We start from the raw sequence: 21770 nt of genomic DNA on the forward strand, positions 1-21770 counted from the left end.
CATCCTACAGGTGAACAGAGCTCTATTCCTTATTGGGAAGAGCATAGTTAACTTATGTCCCCATATAGTAACTGTCCAGATTGTTATATCTCAGTCTTTGACCGGGTTGTCTGGGCAACCTACATTCTATGATTTTCTGTCTCCTGGAGCTATTTGTGCAACCTTGCATTTTAAACTACAACGTAGTGGCTACTATACCTTGTATGTACATCTGCAAATGCTACTTCCGTTATCTGTACTGTTAGAGGAGGATATAAGCTTGAAACTTGAAATGCTTTTTAATCAGAACGATCTGTCATGATACTACTTTGCTAGTCTCTGTACTGTTTCTCTGTCAGTATTGTGACGGTTGTTCTCGTGATGTTGTGAAGGGGTTTTACTTTTCCATGAAAGGATCCTACAATCATCCACCACTGTTGTCTCCTGTGGACATCCAGGCCTTTTTGTCTTGCAGAGCTCACCAGTGTGTTCCATTTTTCTCATAATGTAACTGTTGATTTGGCCACTCCTAATCTTCCTGCTATCTCTCTGACGGATGTTATTGTATACAGCCTTTTACACTTGCATTGTATATGGCCTGTTACACTTGCATTGAGAGCTCCTTTGATCACATGTTGTGGGATCACAGTAACAGAAATAATGAAGGAATAGCCCACACCTGACCATTAAACAGCTTTTGAGTCAATTGTCCAATTATGTTTGGTCACTTGAAAAAGACGGGGCTACATATTAAAAAGTTGGATTTCCTAAATCCTTCCTCCAATTTGGATATGAATATCCTCAAATTAAAGCTGAAAACTGCACTTTAAACTCAAATTCATTATTTAACTGTACCTTTAATATATTTTGATAAACAACCAAATTAACAGAACCTATTAGTCAAATTATTTCCTAACCTAACTGTAAATTGTGAACACACACCAGCTGTAAATGTATAATAAATCACTTACATTTTTGGGGTCCTGATTTCAACCTCCACTCTCCACCATGATCCATACTGTGGAAGAAGCAGAGGAGCAGACTGTCATTCAGTGACACACAAATAAAAACACACAACCACACACCTTATAGACCTGCAACCCAAACACACACTTTATACCCCCCCCCCTTCCCATCACACACACCATACACCAAACACAACCCCATATCAACTCCCATCCCATCCCATTCCACATGATACATTACACACGCCACACACAAACCTCCCCCCACACACAAACACACACAACACCACTCACCCAACACACACACACACTACATTAGGGTTGGACAGTAGTTAATGTAGGGTATAATGTGTCAGAATGATGATTTATGGCCCTGGGGGGGCGGGACTTCCATATTGATGTGAAAGGTGGGCGGGACATCCGGTTTGTAGGGTGGGACTTCCGTTATTACATATGTTAGGGTGGGACTTCCTGTATGACGTATGTAAGGGTGGGACTTCCTGTATGACGTGTGTTAGGGCGGGACTTCAGGAGTGACGTATGCATGTCCGGTGACTTTGTAATTTATGATTACATTGATGTGTCCATGTTTGATGTTTTACAATGCCTGATGAGCAAAACAGACTAGTGTTATAACAGGTGGGTTATGATTGATGATTAACAAATGGGGCTTAGGGTTCTGGAATGTTAAATTCCCAGGCAATAAATAAGTGTTGTGTCTGCGGTAAGATGATTGGTGTTCAACAAATGGTGTTCGGCAAATCTAAAACCCAGGTGTTTTACCTTCTGACAAGTTGTGCAACAGCTGGCATACAACCGGTGGTTGTTAACCATTCATGTTTTATGGGGTGATTGGTGTGTTCTGTGTATTTAAATCAGGCAGACATCGGTGATGGTCATTCAGTCTTGCCTGAGCGAACGTACCTACACATTACAAAACATGGAGGATTTTGCAGCGATCAATGTTTTGGGTGAAACACCGGTGAAAGCTAACAGCTTAAACGCAGCTCAGCGATTTGGTAAGAAATTGAAAATGGACAGCAGAGATGCAATCAACATGCCAGCCCCGAAGAAACCGATGCAGAGTTTAACCCGAATACATCAACTACACCAGGATATGTTGACACAGGAGTGGAAATTGGACGATGGTCGGATCGGGGGATACATCTTCAACCCAGAACAACCGGAGGTTGCATTTTATGAATTACCCGAAGGCCAAGTGTTTAAGGCGGGTGTGACTGATCAAATGGTTTTTAATGCCAGTTTATGGGTCACCTTTCGAAAAGTGTTTTATTTGGGGCCAAAACAAGGCCCACATAATACAGTAGATGTATTGTTTAAAGTTGTAGAGGGGCTGAAAGAGTATGACTCTGTTAGATTGGAGTTATTTCTGGAAAATGTCAGCGGGTTAGATCTTGACTGCGGACGGATCGACTGACCTAAGACCCTGAAGCCCCGCCTTAAGCTAACACCGTCCTCAGCACTGCATAAAAACCGACGTAGCCAGTGTTTATATGTAAGCAGATGAGTTTATCGTTAATATATACAATTATATAACGTGATGTCACAGCTGAGACTCGAAAATTAACGAGAATGGCGGTTCTACCAGACAGGATGTATCAATATATTTGGTTGCCAAACGGCAACAATAATCAGAACTAAATAGTTATGTTTTATCCTGAATTTTTATCATTGCAGCCTGTATAGTTCTAACACAATTTGAATCTAACATGAAGAACGATGACATGTAACCAATGACAAAGTTAAGAGGCGTGACTTGCTGGAGGCGCCCCGGCTGCAATGTGAAGACAGTAATTAAACCCCGCAGCATCCACAAAAGTCAGCTGTTGTTTCAAGCATGGAGTATATCGTTTCTGTTTTAAGTACAAGTTATTTTATTTGAAGTAATTCATTTGAATTGTGATGCAAATACAAACGAGACATTTGAGCTTTTTAAGAATGTGTAAATCAATTTTACCATTCCGCAATCCATTCATTTTTAGCTGTCTTTCATATTGCCTGTTTAAATCTCCGGTTTAGGTTGAGCGGAATTAAACACAGACCGTGTTTGGTAAACACATTTTTGGACCTTCAAATCTTGGTAAGTAGACTTTTGACATTATTGTTAATCAGCTTTAATTACCTGTATACACTTGTTAATCCTATTTGGATTTAGTTCAAGTGACCAGCATCTGCGTCAGTTGGACTGGGCGGTCAGACTGATCTTACACAACCTGAGCAGATACTTTTTAGTGTAAGTTTAATTATTTACAGACATTTTTAGTCTTGCTTTAAAGTGTTATTAACAATTATGACTATGCATACTGACCCTTGGTACAACATTCTATATTCCAACAGATTGAGGACAGCCGGGTGATGATACAAAGTACATTACCACAATGGGTTCAGTTACGGACACCCTTCCTTGTGGCTGCACAGCGTGAGGGGATTTTTGTTTTGTTTTCTTTCAGGCTTGAAAGCTGAAGGTAATACAGCCAACTCTTCAAAACTGAGCTGTATGTAAATGTATGTTTGAGTTAGAATATTTAAACCTGAAAATTGGATTGTTATTTACACCTTACACCAGAGAAATGGTGAAAGATAATGCTAACAACAGACCAGACACGGAACAGCCAACAACCTCTGCACATAATCAATCGACCACACCCCAAAATACAAATGAACCAACCATTACTTTGTTACACAGCGATGCGCACAATAATCCTCAGATACAAGGCTTGTTAACCGAGCTTAGTAGCCCCCATTTTTCACACAATCTAGTTGACACTTCTTCGAGCTCTCTGATGCAAACTCAGTGCAGCGATGGCGAGTTATACAACATAATGCGTTTGACAATGTTGAATTACGACAGTTGATAAATTTACAAAATGCTGGTGAAGTTGGTGATTTTGGCACATTCTACGCAAGTATTATGGCAGGCTTGGTTACTTTGATTGTTAGAGCTTCAGACTTTGTACACGGGCCTGGTGATCGTCTGCAGATTGAGTTGATTGGTGAAACTCTGATAGACCCCGTACATGTGACCATGAGAGCGGATGAATATAATGAACGCACGTTTGGTAATTTACTTGAAAGTGTTATGCAGAGTAATGCCGAGATTATGATTGATGAATCACTAGAACTGGTGGTACGAATTGTCAAAAACCGTGAGGGTGGTGCCCCGCGACGTAAAGCTTAAACATTGTTGATAGATCAGATTATCAATAAAAAAAGAATACATTTATATGTGGCTGTGAATAATGATTCTACGTATTTTTCTGTTTGTTTGATGGGTATGTTGAACCCGCAGTACACATATCCTGAGGCCCTGGTTAGTGATCGTGAGCTACATACGGGAGCTGGTTTAGCTTTAGATGATTGTGTGGAATTCACAGATATTGTTCGGTTTGAAGAAATGACAGGGTGTAAAATTGTTGTCTTTCACCGAACACGGGATGGTCACTTTACCAAGTTTCAAAACAGCGAGGACACCCACCCTAGAACTGTCTTTATGTACTTACACGATAACCACTTCTATGGCATCATGAATCTGAAGGGTTTTCTGGGTTGGTCTTATGTCTGTGACTGGTGCTATACCGGTTTCAACACACGTGGTGATCATGGTTGTAAACATAGCTGTAGTGTCTGTCTTCATGAAGATTGTCATACCCAACCCCGTAACACAAAGCAGTGCCCTGACTGTAAACGGATATGTTATTCTGATTTTTGTTATAGCCAGCATAAACGTTTGAAGCACCACAAAAGTGTGGATCGTTGGGTTAGCAGGTGTGACCAGAAGAAATACTGTGTCGATTGCGGTTGTTATTACAATGTTAGTATTACCAACTATAAAGCGCACAGGTGCATGGCTAACATATGTCACAATTGTAACGTGGATCTGGCGGTTGAAATGAATCATCAGTGTTTTATAAAACCCTCCAGACCCGAGGACCCCAGTGAGCGCTACATATTTTATGATTTTGAGACAATTGCCAATCCGGTGAATGGTGTACACACTGCAAATTTTGTGTGTGCAATAAGCTTTGATAACAAGATGTGGTGTTCAGCCGGAGATGGTTGTGTCACTGCTTTTTTCCAAAAGTTTAGGCAACCGAAATATAATGACTACGCATTTATAGCACACAACTCTAAAGGTTTCGATGGTTACATCTTGATGCAGTACCTTGCGAACAATGGTATTGGCACGACACTTATTGCTAATGGTAGCAAGCTCATGATTTTTACAGACAGCACATTCAATCAGAGATACATTGATAGTCATTGCTTTCTACCTATGAAGCTGTCAGCTTTGCCACGTGCTATGGGTTTTAAGGATTCGAAAAAAGGCTACTTTCCTTACAAGTTTAACATCAAGGAGAATGAGAACTATGTTGGCCCCCATCCGGAACCGCATTACTATGGTGTGAATACCATGATGGCTAAAGAAAAAGATGAGTTTTTGCAATGGTATGCAACTGTTTCCGCAGACCCCTTTGTCATGCAGGATGAAATAAAGGCTTACTGCGTGAATAATGTGGTCATCTTGAGAGAGGGTTGTATGCGCTACAGACTCGAGTTCCTGGAGTGTGGTGGTGTTGACCCATTCCGGTCAATTACGATTGCTTCGGCTTGCATGAAAGTCTTTTGCAACAGATTCCTCACCAAGGACACCATTGCAATGGATCCCCTCAGACAACTACAACTGTTGTCAGAAGACATTCTCAAACAGCTCAATCCAGTAGCTTGAATATGTGGCCTCCGATGAGAATATATCAATACAGCACGCCCTGAACAGGGGTGAAGTGAAAGATCGGCGCCTACTACGTTGATGGATATGCTGAACGCGATGGGTTTAGCACGGTCTATGAATTTCTATGTTGTTTCTGGCACGGTCACCCAAAGTGTCATTGTTCAACAAGCATCAATCCAATGACAAAGATTCAGTATGGGTTGATGCACCAGCAATGGTTGACAAAGCTAGAGGCTTTAAAAGAACAACACAACATACATGTTCAATACATATGGGAGTGTGAGTGGAATCAGCTTAAAAACACATCTACAGATGTCAAAGCTTTCTTGAAGACCTTTGGTGCTCCAGAGAGCCTTGACCCTCGGGATGCTCTTTTTGGCGGTCGTACTAATGCGATTCATCTGAGGTTTACGGCTCGAGAAGGGGAGACTATTCAGTATAACGATGTCTGTAGTCTTTACCCATTCTGCAACAAGACAAAGACTTATCCGATTGGGCATCCAGACATAATCTTTCGAGATTTCAAACCACTAGACACCTACTTTGGTTGTTTTAAGGCTACAGTGTGTCCACCGAAAGGCCTTTATCACCCTGTTTTAGCACACAGGGTTGGCGGTAAGCTGTTCTTTCCATTGTGTAGATTATGTGCAGAGTCTGAAAACCAGGTAACTGATTGTTCACATTCTGATTCAGAAAGATCTTTAACCGTTACCTGGGTTTCTATTGAGCTGGTTAAGGCTGTTGAGAAAGGTTATCGCATTGTGGAAGTATTTGAAGTCTGGGATTTCACCAGGACATCAGATGATCTTTTTGCAGATTACATGAGAACATTCCTGAAGCACAAGCAGGAAGCTAGTGGCGTCCCACCATCTGTGGTTGACGATGTGGCTAAAGACCGGTATATCCGTGAATATCATGAAAAGGAGGGTATGCAGCTTGACAAGGAAAACATTGTTGTAAACAGTGCTAGGCGATCTTTAGCTAAATTGGCAATGAATAGTCTTTGGGGTAAGATGGGTGAGCGGACTAACCTTATGAACACAATGTTAATTACAGATCCGGAGGAGTTTAGCCACTACCTTTTTTCCAGTGAAATAGATGTTGGTTATTTCTCGTTCATCTCAGACACTGTTGCGATGGTACAGTGGCGTTACACAAAACAGACACCAATCAAACCACGTAACGGCAACATTTTTATTGCTGCGTTCACAACCGCTTATGCTAGACTCGAGTTGTATTCACTCTTGGAGAAGTTAGATAGACGTGTACTCTACACAGACACTGATTCCGTGATCTTTGTCACATGCCATGGGGATTGGGTGCCCCCACTGGGCCCGTTCTTGGGTGACTTGACCAATGAGTTACCGAATGGTGACAGCGTAGCTCAATTTGTTAGTGGTGGGCCAAAGACATACGGTTATAAAACCGTTTAAAGGTCTGACCTGTCTCAAAGCAAAAGGCATTACGCTCAACAGCTACAACACAACCATTGTTAATTTGGAGACGCTGACACGGCTGGTTGATAACTTTGTACGGGGTGAGGGCAGTAATGATGATCATGTCCTTGCTAATGCAGACAATTGCTAGAGATAAAAGAACATTCACGTTGAAAAAACGGTTAGTGTCTAAGCGTTTAAGAGTTGTGTACAACAAGCGGGTACTGCTCCCTGATTACAGCACAAGACCTTACGGGTACTAAACCACAGTCTAGGATGGATAGCGGTTTTGACCCGCGACTACAACACCCATTCAGCTGTGTCTCTGGTAAAACAGATTTTGTGAAGATGTTTTTGGATAATGCTGAGGTTGTTTTCTCCAAAGAAATTCTAAATATCGTCTGGGTTTATTCATGTTGTCAACCGCTGTATGACAAAATGTTGAAGGTAAGGGAGATACATTTTATCGAAGGTCTACCAACATCGCTGTGTAATGACAATCTGCTACCGATTCAGAAAAACAACCTTTTAATTATTGACGATTTAATGAAAAGTGCATCAGAGAGTTTGGAGATGGAGAGAGTTTTCACACAATATTTACACCACCGTAACCTGAGTGCAATTTACCTTGTCCAAAACATGTTTGTTAAAGGCAAATCTAGTAGAACTATTAACTTGAACACAAACTACCTCATCTTGTTTAAAAACCCCCGCGACAATCAGCAGATTAGCATTTTAGGCAAACAGATATACCCCGGTCTTTCTCGATTCTTCATGGAGAGTTTTAAAGATGCAACACATCTGCCTTTTGGTTATTTACTTATTGACTTTAAAGCTACACCAGAAGACTACCGTCTGAGAACAGGGTTATTTTAAGGGGATTGGCCTGTCGTGTACGTTCCTAAGAAAGATTGATCATGTCTAAACGCATTCGTAGAAATTTACCACTTTTGAAGATGATATTTAAGGCACCGGCAAGTCATAGAACATTTATTTTAGAATCAGCATCCACCGACCTCATTCTATCACTCTGTGAAATAGCGGAAATATACCCTTAACCGAGTCGCAGCTCCGAAAAGTAAAGAGACAAAAAGCCAAAATTATATACATGTCTAGAAAGAACACTTCAGTCGCAAGGAAAAGAAAAACCATCAACCAATCTGGAGGTTTTCTACTGCCGTTACTAAGCGTTGCAGTTCCATTCTTAACCAGTCTAATTGCATCGACATGGAGCATGCTCAGAAAAATTTTATGGTGCCACAACATCCGTTAGAAAAACTGCGAGAATCCAAAATGACTAGCACCGATGTAAGACAATCTGTTGAAAATGATTTGGACTCATCGAAAATGATTTGGACTCATCGCAATATACTGTTTAAGCCTGATATGGATTTACATGAGAAAGCTAAAAGATACTCTGCCATTTTACAGAGATTTTTGGCTGTTGTGCGACAGGGGGAGCTTAATACAAACACACTGACTTTAAGTCTACCCGGGTCTGAGACAGGGTCTGATGTAGTAAACGTGACTGAGACTAAGCAAACTGTTGACCGAAATGTTGACCTTGTTGATGAAATTTTGGATAATGTGCCTGCGAGGCGTAGAAAGAATGTTGAATATATTCTTAATAGAATGCACAGGTCTAAAGATTTGACTTCATGGAATTCAAATGGTGAATTCGTTTTCAAAGGAGAGCTAATCAAGGGCTCGCACCTGTTGGATCTTGTTAAAAGTGTGACAGCAACCAATAAAATTGCTGACGATAGAAGACCGTTGGGGTGGGGGGTGTTTTTAGAGGCCATGGCATGTCTCAACATGCCTTTTACAACTATTCCAAATGTGCATGTAAGACGTAAAATCAATTTGTATAAACAAACGTCTGGTGACACAATGGATGATTTAGCCACACCACCAGCAACTGGTTTTTAACTAACCAAAGCTTTCTTTGAACCCCCAACCACAGACCCCACAAAATGGCTTCCATTTAAATGTGTTTTTAATTCATGCTTTTTTAACCTTTTCACGCGTGAGTTTCAAATATTCCTTACCGACCCCCCAGCGTGAGTTTTTTTGCACGTGACTTCAGTACTCGGCAGCATTTGAACTCATGCCAGCATTTGAACAGTCACCTTGCTAGGTAAGGAACACTACATGCATTGCATTGCAAGCTTCTCTCGTTGACTCGAATTCTAAGAGCTGCAAAAGTTGGTTGATTTATTACTGTAGCTAGCTAGAAAACGTCAGCTAACCGCTAGCAAACGTCAGCTGCCTGCTAGCTAACAAATCGTGACCAGTTATTCAGTGCAGTGAAAATGAATAAACTATATAAAATGCATACAACGGGGAACGTAACTTCTAGAAAGTTTTTGCAATGGTTTTGATCGGTAGTAGTCGCTAATATAATTCGTTTTTGTGCATTAGTGTTGGCTGTCTGTTGGTACGTAACTAACACTTCTTGTCCCGATTTGAATGCTTTCTACCTGGTTAATATCATAGTATGGTCTTGAAACAATTACAATCAGGAAATAAAGTTATAAACACTGTTTGAGCTAAATGTGAGTAAATAATAGCGCGGTTTTACCAGCCATTGTTACGTTACTTGTAGCTAGGTATGCTAATGGTGCGTTCTAAACATAACGTTCTAATCACACCGGTGTGATCGTACGCTCCAGGGACCACTCTAGATTGATCACACCAGTGTGATCGTACGCGCCAAAGGGTTAATAATTTGTGATTCATTGTATTTTTGTTTTACCTTGAATAAATGTTGTATGAAAAATACTATGTAAACATGAATGTGGTTTTACAAATGTTTTTATTTTTGAATAATAAAGTTGATATACGTGATTGGCTTTTCTATTTCTTCAACAACCATGGCACAAATTAAACGTTGATCACAAGATTGAGCATGTTGTATGCAATTAAACATTTGCTTATCACGCTTAGCTACAAACTTTGAGACTAGGGCATCATTTTCTCGTAAATCATCAACATAAAAAGACATAAAATCTTATAACTCAGTCCTTTTGTCATTAGAAAGAGAAAGAACACACAATGCTGTCCACACATGGTTGAAAACAGGTCCTGTACTTGTTTTGAACTGTATTCCACGTTCTCACAGATTTTCAGAAAGGCACTGATTGACTTGGGAAAATATGTAAAATCTGGGGGGTTTCCAAAACTGTCATAAAACCTTCCAATGCCATCATCCGTTATGTAAATAGCCAGCCAGTGCTCCCCAGGGTGATGGCTTGGGTGTGTATTAACAATCATCATTGATGCAACATCTCGGACAGGCACCCTAGGTAGTTGGTCGCTTGCCAGCACACCACAGAAATGGGTCCTAGATGAAAATTGGTTCACCACACTGGTCAACTCTGCTGTATTCATTTCCACACAGTTTTCCTAATAATTATCAACCATGACTTGTCGCCGGTTTGACACTTCGATAATGGAGTCAAAGATTGAATAAACAACTAAATTAATTGTGTGGGGTAGTGGTTGTCTGAACCTCATCTAAAGTTGTACATTCCCTGACTTGATCAAGGATAGGTGCTGACCACATTCCTCGTCTGGCGCGCAGTTGAATGCATAAAGGGCATAGCAGTGTAAGAAGTCCGACCTGTCAATAGCCAAGGCTTGGTCCTTTAGGTGTTTTCCTGAAGCTAAAGCCAATTGGTAAAATTCACGCACTGCTGACCCTGTTGTGTAATTCGGTTGGAATGGTTTGCTAGGAAATTGCTGACGATCTACATACATAGCCATGAACTCCAAATTATAATGTTTGAAATTAAATTGATTTTTTGTGTAACTTCCAGTAAAACTGTCATTGTCCACAAATCCGATTACAATTGGCCTTATTCACCGCGCCTCCATCTTGAAGTCCAAAACGAGGCTGGGGGGTACACTCTAAACCGGAAGTTCATTGACAGAGCGCAGCAGCGGGCGTCTGTCATCATGGCGATACCTGTGTGGACATCAAATATTTCATGTCTTCCTGAAATAACAATGGACTATGTCGAAAAAATGGGCCAATAAGGACTGCATGATTCCCCGGGCTGTTTTTCTGAAAGGATACAGCAACATATCGAGGGATATGTGCACGACGTGGAAGGTAATGCACGGACGATCACTTCTTTCTGAAATCAACATCAGTTACGTTACTTTTAAAGTTTAAGGTTCAAAACCCCCTTAATGATGCGTAAGATTTTGAGTACCGTGACGTCGCCCGGTATGGCGCAGCCGGGGCCCCACCCTGGAGCCAGGCCCGGGGTTGGGGCTCGTATGCGAGCGCCTGGTGGCCGGGCCTTCCCCCATGGGGCCCGGCCGGGCTCAGCCAGAACGGGAGACGTGGGGCCGCCTTCCCGTGGGCTCACCACCCACGGGAGAGACCATAAGGGGCCGGTGCGAAGAGGATCGGGCGGCAGTCGAAGGCAGGGGCCTAGACAACCCGATCTCTGGACACGGAAACTAGCTCTAGGGATGTGGAATGTCACCTCGCTGGCGGGGAAGGAGCCTGAGATCGTGCATGAGGTTCCGATTAGAGGTAGTCGGGAACACCTCTACGCATGGCTTGGGTTCTGGAACCACACTCCTTGAGAGAGGATGGACTCTTCACCACTCTGGAGTTGCCCATGGTGAGAGGCGGCGGGCTGGTGTGGGTTTGCTTATAGCTCCCCAGCTCTGCCGCCATGTGTTGGAGTTTACCCCGGTGAACGAGAGGGTCGTTTCCCTGTGCCTACGGGTCGGGGATAGGTCTCTCACTGTTGTTTGTGCCTATGGGCCGAACGGCAGTGCAGAGTACCCAACCTTCTTGGAGTCTCTGGGAGGGGTGCTGGAAAGTGCTCCGACTGGGGACTCTATCGTTCTACTGGGGGACTTCAACGCCCACGTGGGCAACGACAGTGACACCTGGAGGGGCGTGATTGGGAGGAACGGCCCCCCTGATCTGAACCCGAGTGGTGTTCAGTTATTGGACTTCTGTGCTAGTCACAGTTTGTCCATAACGAACACCATGTTCATGCATAAGGGTGTCCATCAGTGCACGTGGCACCAGGACACCCTAGGCCGATGATCGACTTTGTTGTCGTCTCATCTGACCTGCGACCGTATGTCTTGGACACTCGGGTGAAGAGAGGGGCGGAGCTGTCAACTGATCACCACCTGGTGGTGAGTTGGATCCGATGGCAGGGGAGGAAGCTGGACAGACTCGGCATGCCCAAGCGTACTGTAAGGGTCTGCTGGGAACATCTGGCCGAGTCTCCTGTCAGAGAGATCTTTAACTCCCACCTCCGGCAAAGCTTCGACTGGATCCCGAGGGAGGCTGGAGATATTGAGTCCGAGTGGACCATGTTCTCCACCGCCATTGTCGAAGCGGCCGCTCGGAGCTGTGGCCGTAAGGTCTCCGGTGCCTGTCGAGATGGCAATCCCCGAACCCGGTGGTGGACACCGGAAGTAAGGGATGCCGTCAAGCTGAAGAAGGAGTCCTATCAGGCCTGGTTGGCTTGTGGGACTCCTGAAGCAGATGAGGGGTACCGACAGGCCAAGTGGGCTGCAGCCCGGGTGGTTGTGGAGGCAAAAACTTGGGCCTGGGAGGAGTTCAGTGAGGCCATGGAGAAGGACTATCGGCTGGCCTCGAAGAGATTCTGGCAAACCATCCGGCGCCTCAGGAGAGGGAAACAGTGCCCTACCAACGCTGTTTACAGTAGAGGTGGGCAGCTGTTGACCTCAACTGAGGATGTCGTCGGGCGGTGGAAGGAGTACTTCGAGGATCTTCTCAATCCCGCTGTCACGTCTTCCATTGAGGAAGCAGAGGATGAGGGCTCAGAGGTGGACTCGTCCATCACCCGGCTGAAGTCAAAGAGGTGGTCAAGAAACTCCTCGTGGCAAGGCACCGGGGGTGGATGAGATCCGCCCTGAGTACCTCAAGTCTCTGGATGTTGTGGGGCTGTCTTGGTTGACACGCCTGTGCAACATCGCGTGGTGGTCGGGGACAGTGCCTCTGGGATGGCAGACCGGGGTGGTGGTCCCTCTTTTTAAGAAGGGGGACCGGAGGGTGTGTTCCAACTATAGGGGGATCACACTTCTCAGCCTCCCCGGGAAAGTCTATGCCAGGGTTCTGGAGAGGAGAATACGGCCGATAGTAGAACCTTGGATTCAGGAGGAACAATGTGGTTTTTGTCCGGGCCGTGGAACACTGGACCAGCTCTATACCCTCTACGGGGTGTTGGAGGGTTCATGGGAGTTTGCCCAACCAATCCACATGTGTTTTGTGGATGTGGAGAAGGCATTCGACTGTGTCCCTCGCGGCATCTTCTGGAGGGTGCTTCGGGAATATGGGGTCCTGGGACCTTTGCTAAGGGCTGTCAGGTCCCTGTACGACCGAAGCAGGAGCTTGGTCTGCATTGCCGGCAGTCAAAGTCAGACTTGTTCCCAGTGCATGTTGGACTCCGGCAGGGCTGCCCTTTGTCGCCGGTTCTGTTCGTAATTTTTATGGACAGAATTTCTAGGCGCAGCCAGGTGCCGGAGGGTGTCAGGTTTGGGGACCACACAATTTCGTCTCTGCTCTTTGCAGATGATGTTGTCGTGTTGGCCCCTTCTAACCAGGACTTTCAGCATGCACTGGGACGGTTTGCAGCCGAGTGTGAAGCGGTGGGGATGAGAATCAGTACCTCCAAATCCGAGGCCATGGTCCTCAGTCGGAAAAGGGTGGCTTGCCCACTTCAGGTTGGTGGAGAGTGCCTGCCTCAAGTGGAGGAGTTTAAGTATCTAGGGGTCTTGTTCACGAGTGAGGGAAGGATGGAACGGGAGATTGACAGACGGATCGGTGCAGCTTCTGCAGTAATGCAGTTGATGTATCGGTCTGTCGTGGTGAAGAAAGAGCTGAGCCGCAAGGCGAAGCTCTCGATTTACCAGTCAATCTACGTTCCTACTCTCACCTATGGTCAAGAGTTTTAGGTATGACCGAAAGGACAAGATCCCGGATACAGGCGGCCGAAATGAGCTTTCTCCGCAGGGTGGCCGGGCGATTCCTTAGAGATAGGGTGAGAAGCTTGGAGGAGACCCCGGGGAAGACCTGGCTGGCCTGGGAACGCCTCGGTGCCCCCCCGGAAGCGCTGGAGTAAGTGTCTGGGGAGAGGGAAGTCTGGGCATCCCTGCTTAGACTGCTGCCCCCGCGACCCGGCCCCGGATAAGCGGAAGATGATGGATGGACACTTCAGACCAGTCAAACAATCTTTTAGAGTTTAAGATGCAGCCGCAGAAGCTCTATGATGATCCTCGAAGGTATGTTGAATACTACACAACACAGGCCGGTAACGGTTTACCGGGGTATCATGGTAGCTCAGCAATGCATGGGTCCGGTCTAGGGGGCCTTTTCCGAGGGCTTTTCCGGATGGCAATACCTTTGTTGAAGCGCGGGTTCTCCATAGCAAAACCACATCTGAAAAGTGCAGCTAGCACAGGATGTTAGAGACTTGAGGTACTCAGGGCGGATCTGTATAGCTACAGGACTGTGTAGCGTGTATGTATTCTGGGCGAGCAGCCAGTCATCGGCCTCACCATTTTTGAGGATCTCCCCGGTTTTTTCCAAGTATGCTCTTTTCAAACCCTCTCTAGCCACATAAGCACCAGGGTTTGCCGGGTCATAGTAAATACTTTTCATAACCTGTTCAGACATCGTAGAGTGTTCGAGCAATAATGAGAATTGATACATGTTTAACATTGTTTTATTTGAGTTTTCGAAATTACACAACCAAGATATTCAGAAAAGTTACACAAACATTCAGATTTCTCATAGTCTTTGTTTATATACATGTTAACATGAGAACTGAAGCTACCCAGGCCTTAGACAACAGACTCTTTGCTTTCAGGCTCCTTCCCCGCCAGCGAGGTGACATTCCACGTCCCTAGAGCTAGTTTCCGTGTCCAGGGATCGGGTTGTCTAGGCCCCCGCCTTCGACTGCCGCCAGATCCTCTCCGCACCAGCCCCTTATGGTCCCTCCTGTGGGTGGTGAGCCCACGGGAAGCCGGCCCCATGTCGCTCGTTCTGGCAATTGTTAATCATCAAACATAACCCACCTGTTATAACACTAGTCTGTTTTTCTCATCAGGCGTTGTAAAACATCAAACACTGACACATCAATGTAATCATAAATTACAAAGTCACCGGACATGCATACATCACTCCTGAAGTCCCACCCTAACACACGTCATACAGGAAGTCCCACCCTAACATACGTCAAACAGGAAGTCCCACCCTAACATACGTCAAACAGGAAGTCCCACCCTAACATACGTCATAACGGAATTCCCACCCTAACATACGTCTTACAGGAAGTCCCACCCTACAAACCAGATGTCCCGCCCACCTGTCACTTCAATATGGAAGTCCCGCCCCCCCCAGGGCCATAAATCACCATTCTGACACATTATACCCTACACTAACTACTTTGGACAATTAATCAAATTATGATCTACAGTGGAGAGAACAAGTATTTGATACACTGCCGATTTTGCAGGTTTTCCTACTTACAAAGCATGCAGAGGTCTGTAATTTTTATCATAGGTACACTTCAAATGTGAGAGACGGAATCTAAAACAAAAATCCAGAAAATCACATTGTATGATTTTTAAATTATGAATTTGCATTTTATTCCATGACATAAGTAATTGATCACCTACCAACCAGTAAGAATTCTGTCTCTCACAGACCTGTTCGTTTTTCTTTAAGAAGCCCTCCTGTTCTCCACTCATTACCAGAGAGCTGGGTAAGGACATCAGGGATACAATTGTAGACCTGCACAAGGCTGGGATGGGCTACAGGCAAGCAGCTTGGGGAGAAGGCAACAACTGTTGGCGCAATTATTAGAAAATGGAAGAAGTTCAAGATGACGGTCAATCTCCCTCCGTCTGGGGCTCCATCCAAGATCTCACCTCGTGGGGCATCAATGATGATGAGGAAGGTGAGGGATCAGCCCAGAACTACACGGCAGGACCTGGTCAATGACCTGAAGAGAGCTGGGACCACAGTCTCACAGAAAACCATTAGTTACACACTACGCCGTCATGGATTAAAATCCTGCAGCGCACGCAAGGTCCCCCAGCTCAAGCCAGCTCATGTCCAAGCCCATCTAAAGTTTGCTAATGACCATCTGGATGATCCAGAGGAGGAATGGGAGAAGGTCATGTGGTCTGATGAGACAAAAATTGAGATTTATGGTCTAAACTCCACTCGCCGTGTTTGGAGGAAGAAGAGTACAACCCCAAGAACACCATCCTAACCGTGAAGCATAATTCTTTGGGGATGCTTTTCTGCAAAGGGGACAGGACGTCTGCACCGTATTGAGGGGAGGATGGATGGGGCCATGTATCGCGAGATCTTGGCCAACAACCTCCTTCCCTCAGTAAGAGCATTGAAGATGGGTCGTGGCTGGGTCTTCCAGCATGACAAAGACCCGAAACACACAGCCAGGGCAACTAAGGAGTGGCTCCGTAAGAAGCATCTCAAGGTCCTGGAGTGGCTTAGCCAGTCTCCAGACCTGAACCCAATAGAAAATCTCAAACCCAATAGACAGCTCCGAAACCTGAAGAATCTGGAGAAGGTCTGTACGGAGGAGTGGGCCAAAATCCCTGCTGCAGTGTGTGCAAACCTGGTCAAGAACTACAGGAAACGTATGATCTCTATAATTGCAAACAAAGGTTTCTGAACCAAATATTAAGTTCTGCTTTTCTGATGTTCAAATACTTATGTCATGCAATAAAATGCAAATTAATTACTTAAAAATCATACAATGTGATTTTCTGGATTTTTGTTTCAGATTCTGTCACTCACTGTTGAGGAGTACCTATGATCAAATTACAGACTTCCACATGCTTTGTAAGTCGGAAAACCTCTGCCTCTGGGAACATTGTCACAAGAAAGAGAGTCAGCCTGACCCCTAAGTATGATAACATGCTTACCTTTTTCTCTCCTGTAATCTTGCACTGCTGTAATTGTTGGGTTACATTGAGATATTGGAGAAACCCTGTTTTGCACTGATGTTTCTTTAGTTATTATCTGTGTCAGTGATTTTAAATACCATTGAGCCTAGATAATGTTTATCGATCATTCAATCTTTTTTACAGTGTTTATTTCACCTACCTGGTGATATTTTAGCTATGAGCTTTTTGTGCAATTTAAGCACTCCTGGGTTGTGTAATTTATGCTGAGTAATGTCTGGTGTGGAATTATGATCATGAAAAGCAATGAGATTTATCTGACACAATGCGTGGTAGTGAGAGGTAACATCTGGACCCAATTCCAGATCACTATACAAATGACTACCACACTAAACTAACTAACCCACACTGAGCTAACTAACCCACACTGAACTAACTAACAATTATCCAGCTTGATAGCACATACGTGAAATTCAAACTTGAAAGTGTGTTTATGCTACGCAAAATGAGTACAGGTAGACAGGTCTGTATTTGACACAGGTCTGTATTTGCAAAAAATACCACATTACTGATTACTGACAGAGAAACAATCTACAGGACATACTTGAGTTTCTCCAGTGTGAATCCTCCAGTCCAGCAGAGAGCAGTCTGACTCCTGAGTCTCCTGGGTGATTGTAGCTCAGATCCAGTTCTTTCAGATGTGAGGGGTTTGACAACCACATTGCTGTTGGGTGACTTCATGCCACTCCTGGCACAAACATTCACTAAGCTCGGCTTTCTTTGACGGCTTGTGACCATCCATCTTCCTCTTGATCAAATTCCAGAGGTTTTCAATGGGGTTCAGGTCAGGAGATTGGGCTGGCCATGACAGGGCCTTGATCTGGTGGTCCTCCATCCACCACTTGATTGACCTGGATGTGTGGCATGGATCATTGTCCTGCTGGAAAAAACTATTCTCAGAGTTGGGGATCATTGTCAGAGCAGAAGGAAGCAGGTGTTCCTCCAGGGTGCCCTTGTACTTGGCTTGATTTATGAGTCTTTCACAAAGACAAATCTGCCTGATTCCAGCCTTGCTGAAGCCTCCCCAGATCATCACCGATCCTCAACCAAATTTCACAGTGGGTGCGAGACACTGTGGCTTGTAGGCCCCACCAGGTCTCTGTCTATCCATTAGACGACCAGGTGTTGGGCAAAGCTGAAAATTTGACTCGTCAGAGAAGATGACCACACTCCATTCCTCTACAGTCCAATCCTTATGATTTTTTGCAAACTTCAGCATGGCTCTTCTTTGCTTCTCATTGATGAAGGGCTTTTTTCTAGCTTTGCACAACTTCAGCCCTGCCCCTAGGAGCCTGGTTCAAACCATCCTCGCCGTGCACTTCACCCCAGCTGCTGTTTGCCATTCTTTTTGTAGGTCACTGGACCTATATACTGGACCTATACGGTAGTGTTTGAATTTATACCTTTTTGTAGCCTATTCACTAGGCGAAAATGTTTTTTATTTTTCCAAAACTCATCTTGGTGTTAGGCCTTGTGGATCCTTTGTTTATCAGTTCATCTGGTTGCCTTTTCACTATTTTATTTGTACAGTTATGGTGACAGACTCTCTCCACCTCCATACACTCGTATTCTCAGTGTAATTCATTTGCCAAAAAAGAGAAAAAAAAAACATTAAACTAAGGTGAAGATTAATTTGACTGACAGCACCCCCCCCCCCCCCAACTTTTTTATAGATACCGATAATATCGTTACTGTGAATCAGTGATGGAGCTTAGCTTTCTCTCCTTAGCCGCGGAGGCTCCCCCCACCCTTACTTGATTTCCCAACTAAAAGATAATAGATAATATAAATATTTTATACTATTCTCCCAAATAAGTACACACGTTTCACGTACCATGATGAACAGAAGCTTGTTATCAGGCTACAACAAAACGTACCTGCAGTTACAAAACTTCGCTGCTAGCTGCTTTCGGACCTGGATCATAACTATAATCCCCTTTTGCTATAAACTGTGATGCAGATCCTGTCATTTTAAAGTCAGATCTATCCATTTTCTCTTGCTTCTGCTGCTCAACAACTTGACTAAAGACGTTTCTCAAGAGCACATATCATTATATAACATTTTTATAATATATTGGTTTTCTTTCCTATGAGTGGCAGACATATCTACATTCCATTTTTATGTTTTGTTACTTAATTTTCAACTGTTCAGATCCTTAGCAAACGAGCTGACAAAATCTGACATTATACCTAGGGTTGCCAGATTCACTGACAATACAGGCCCAATCACTTGCGAACTCCTCATAAGAACCACACACAGTCATTAAAAATAGCAGGAAACTGTCATTCAATGCATTATGGAATCATAAAAAATAAAGATGTTTATCACTTCCATGTCAACTAAATAACATGTAGCAAATTAATCATAATATAATTGTATTATGCTTGCTATAATTTATTCAAACATAAGATGAACTTCTGTGATTTGCTGCCAGTCGTGCCACGCACACATCGCACCCATTAACCTAAGTGGTCGGCCGGATTTCGGCCGGATTACACTATTTGGACATTTTGGGTCCTAGATTCATTTCTGTAACAGATACAATCTATAATGATGTATCCTGGTAATCACAAACCCCTTGGCTACAATAAAAACACATAAAAACAGACCTCTGGGTCACCATTTTAAAAACTCATCTATTGGAATGGCAAAAAAATATGCCATTCAGCATATTTTCTTTTTTTTGAAAGCATTATAAAGTTTTGTGTCAACGGTATTCCCTCATTGTTTCATGCCTTTACTATCAAATTACACTGTATTGGGTTGAAAATAATGAAGAAATAAAATAATAGAAGATAAAAAATATAGACACCTCCAAAAAATGTGGTTCTTCTACCTAGAAATAAAACACAATATAATGAGAAATAATTTTTTTATATCACTTCTTTTGGGGTGAAATGACGCAAAACGGCCACCAAAAGGCAGCACTAGATCGCCAGTTACGTTTGGACTTATATAATTTATAAACTCAGAAAAATGACCAACTTCTTCCCAAAAACTCAAGAACACAACCATACTATGTTGACTAAATATATATTTTTATATCATATTTATAATACAAACAATGTATTATGGTTCAAAACATCATATATAGTGATGTACACCCTTGTAATCCCTATTCTTGTCTACACATTAGCCTTTCTAAGATGCATGGTCAATGTCGTTGCCTGGTGAAAAGTTCCCATAGCAACCCAAACTATACACAGACAAATTATACACGGAACGCTTCACGAAAGTGGCTACAAATAATATACCATTGAAATCGGACGATTATGGCGATTCTATTTTTATAAATATTTATGCAAATGAGTACTGTCTGCGGATCTGCGGATGTCGACCAGACATTAAAGCTCCGCCTCTGTCAAGAATTATTTTGGCCATGATAATTGTGTAGTGAAAATCTGATATTGTGACAGCCCTAATTGATGGTCATTGGGTAAAATCTCTATGGAATGAAATAATGTGAAGGAGGGATGAAAGCGAGATGAATTCTAAACACTCCAGATTACTGCTATCACACATTTTAGAACTCTAGGGACCAAATAAATCACTGAGACATTGTCACCCCAAGTGAGCCTGGCGGACCAAGTATGAGGTTCTGGACTAGTGTATCAAATACAAACTAATAGACTACTCACCTCAGATTCTCCAGTCTACATTGTGGATCCTTCAGCATAGCAGAGAGATGCTTGAATCCTGAACCCTTCAGATCGTTGTTACCCAGATCCAGTTCTTTCAGGTGTGAGGGGTTTGACTTCAGAGCTGTGACCAGAGAAGCACAGCCTTCCTCTGTGATTCTACAACCTGACAGTCTGGAGAGAGATTATAAACAGGCTGCAGTCACACCCCAGTTCTCATCAATGGCACTGAGGTGGAGCGTGTGTCCAGCTTCAAATTCCTCTGTGTCCACATCTCAGAGGAAATCTCCTGGTCCATTAACACCTCAGCCCTGGTCAAAAATGCCCAGCAGTGCCTATACATTTTGAGGAGGCTGAAGAAGGCCTGCCTGTTCTCCAATATACTTGTGAACTTTTACCGCTGAACAATCGAGAGCATTCAGACTAATGCTCGGCGGATGCTCCGTGGCTGACCGGAAGGCCCTGCAACGGTTGGTGAAAACCATCCAGCACATCACTGGTGCCCAGCTCCCAACCATCGTAGACCTCCAGCGCAAGCAGTGTCTGCTAAGGACGCATGGCATTGTCAGGGACCCTTCACATCCATGCCAAAAACTGCCCTCCTATCATCAGGCAGGCGGTACAGGTCTCTTTGTTCCTGCACCAGCAGGCTCAGGAACAGTTTCTGCTGTACTACTGTAACCCTGCTGAACTCTGTCCCCAACACTAACCACACCCACCCGCCCACCGCTTAGTACTGCCTCTCAGGGCCTTGTTGCACTACTCTCCTTGTACTACTGGACTCTGACAACGCTTTACAAAGACTGGTGAGTTACATGCAAAAATCTACCTCAGGAAACCCATTTCTGATATCACTGCTGTTAGAAATCGGCCGTTTCGTATAGTGGTTGTAATAATTATCCAATACCCGTTTGTCAAGGGAGAGAGAAATTACATTATTTATGGCAGCATTAGAAAGTCTTATGAGGTTACGGACCTGGTCTTCCTTACACAACCTCAATC

At 43.9% G+C, this 21770-nt stretch overlaps 1 protein-coding gene across 1 annotated transcript in view; it reads right to left on the reverse strand.

Moving 5' to 3' along the window:
- Positions 1-892: 892 nt before the first annotated feature.
- Positions 893-21770, reverse strand: part of LOC117595292 (ribonuclease inhibitor-like) — a 53253-nt gene continuing 32375 nt past the window's right edge. Inside the window, exons 6-7 of the mRNA XM_034295538.1 lie at positions 20769-20942; positions 893-997 (exon numbers count right to left, since the gene is read on the reverse strand). Of these exons, the coding sequence (XP_034151429.1) occupies positions 943-997; positions 20769-20942 (229 nt within the window). The 3' untranslated portion in view covers positions 893-942. The remainder of the gene's footprint in view (positions 998-20768; positions 20943-21770) is intronic.

This window comes from Esox lucius, chromosome 11 (assembly GCF_011004845.1).
Source record: "Esox lucius isolate fEsoLuc1 chromosome 11, fEsoLuc1.pri, whole genome shotgun sequence".
NCBI classification, from domain to species: domain Eukaryota; kingdom Metazoa; phylum Chordata; class Actinopteri; order Esociformes; family Esocidae; genus Esox; species Esox lucius.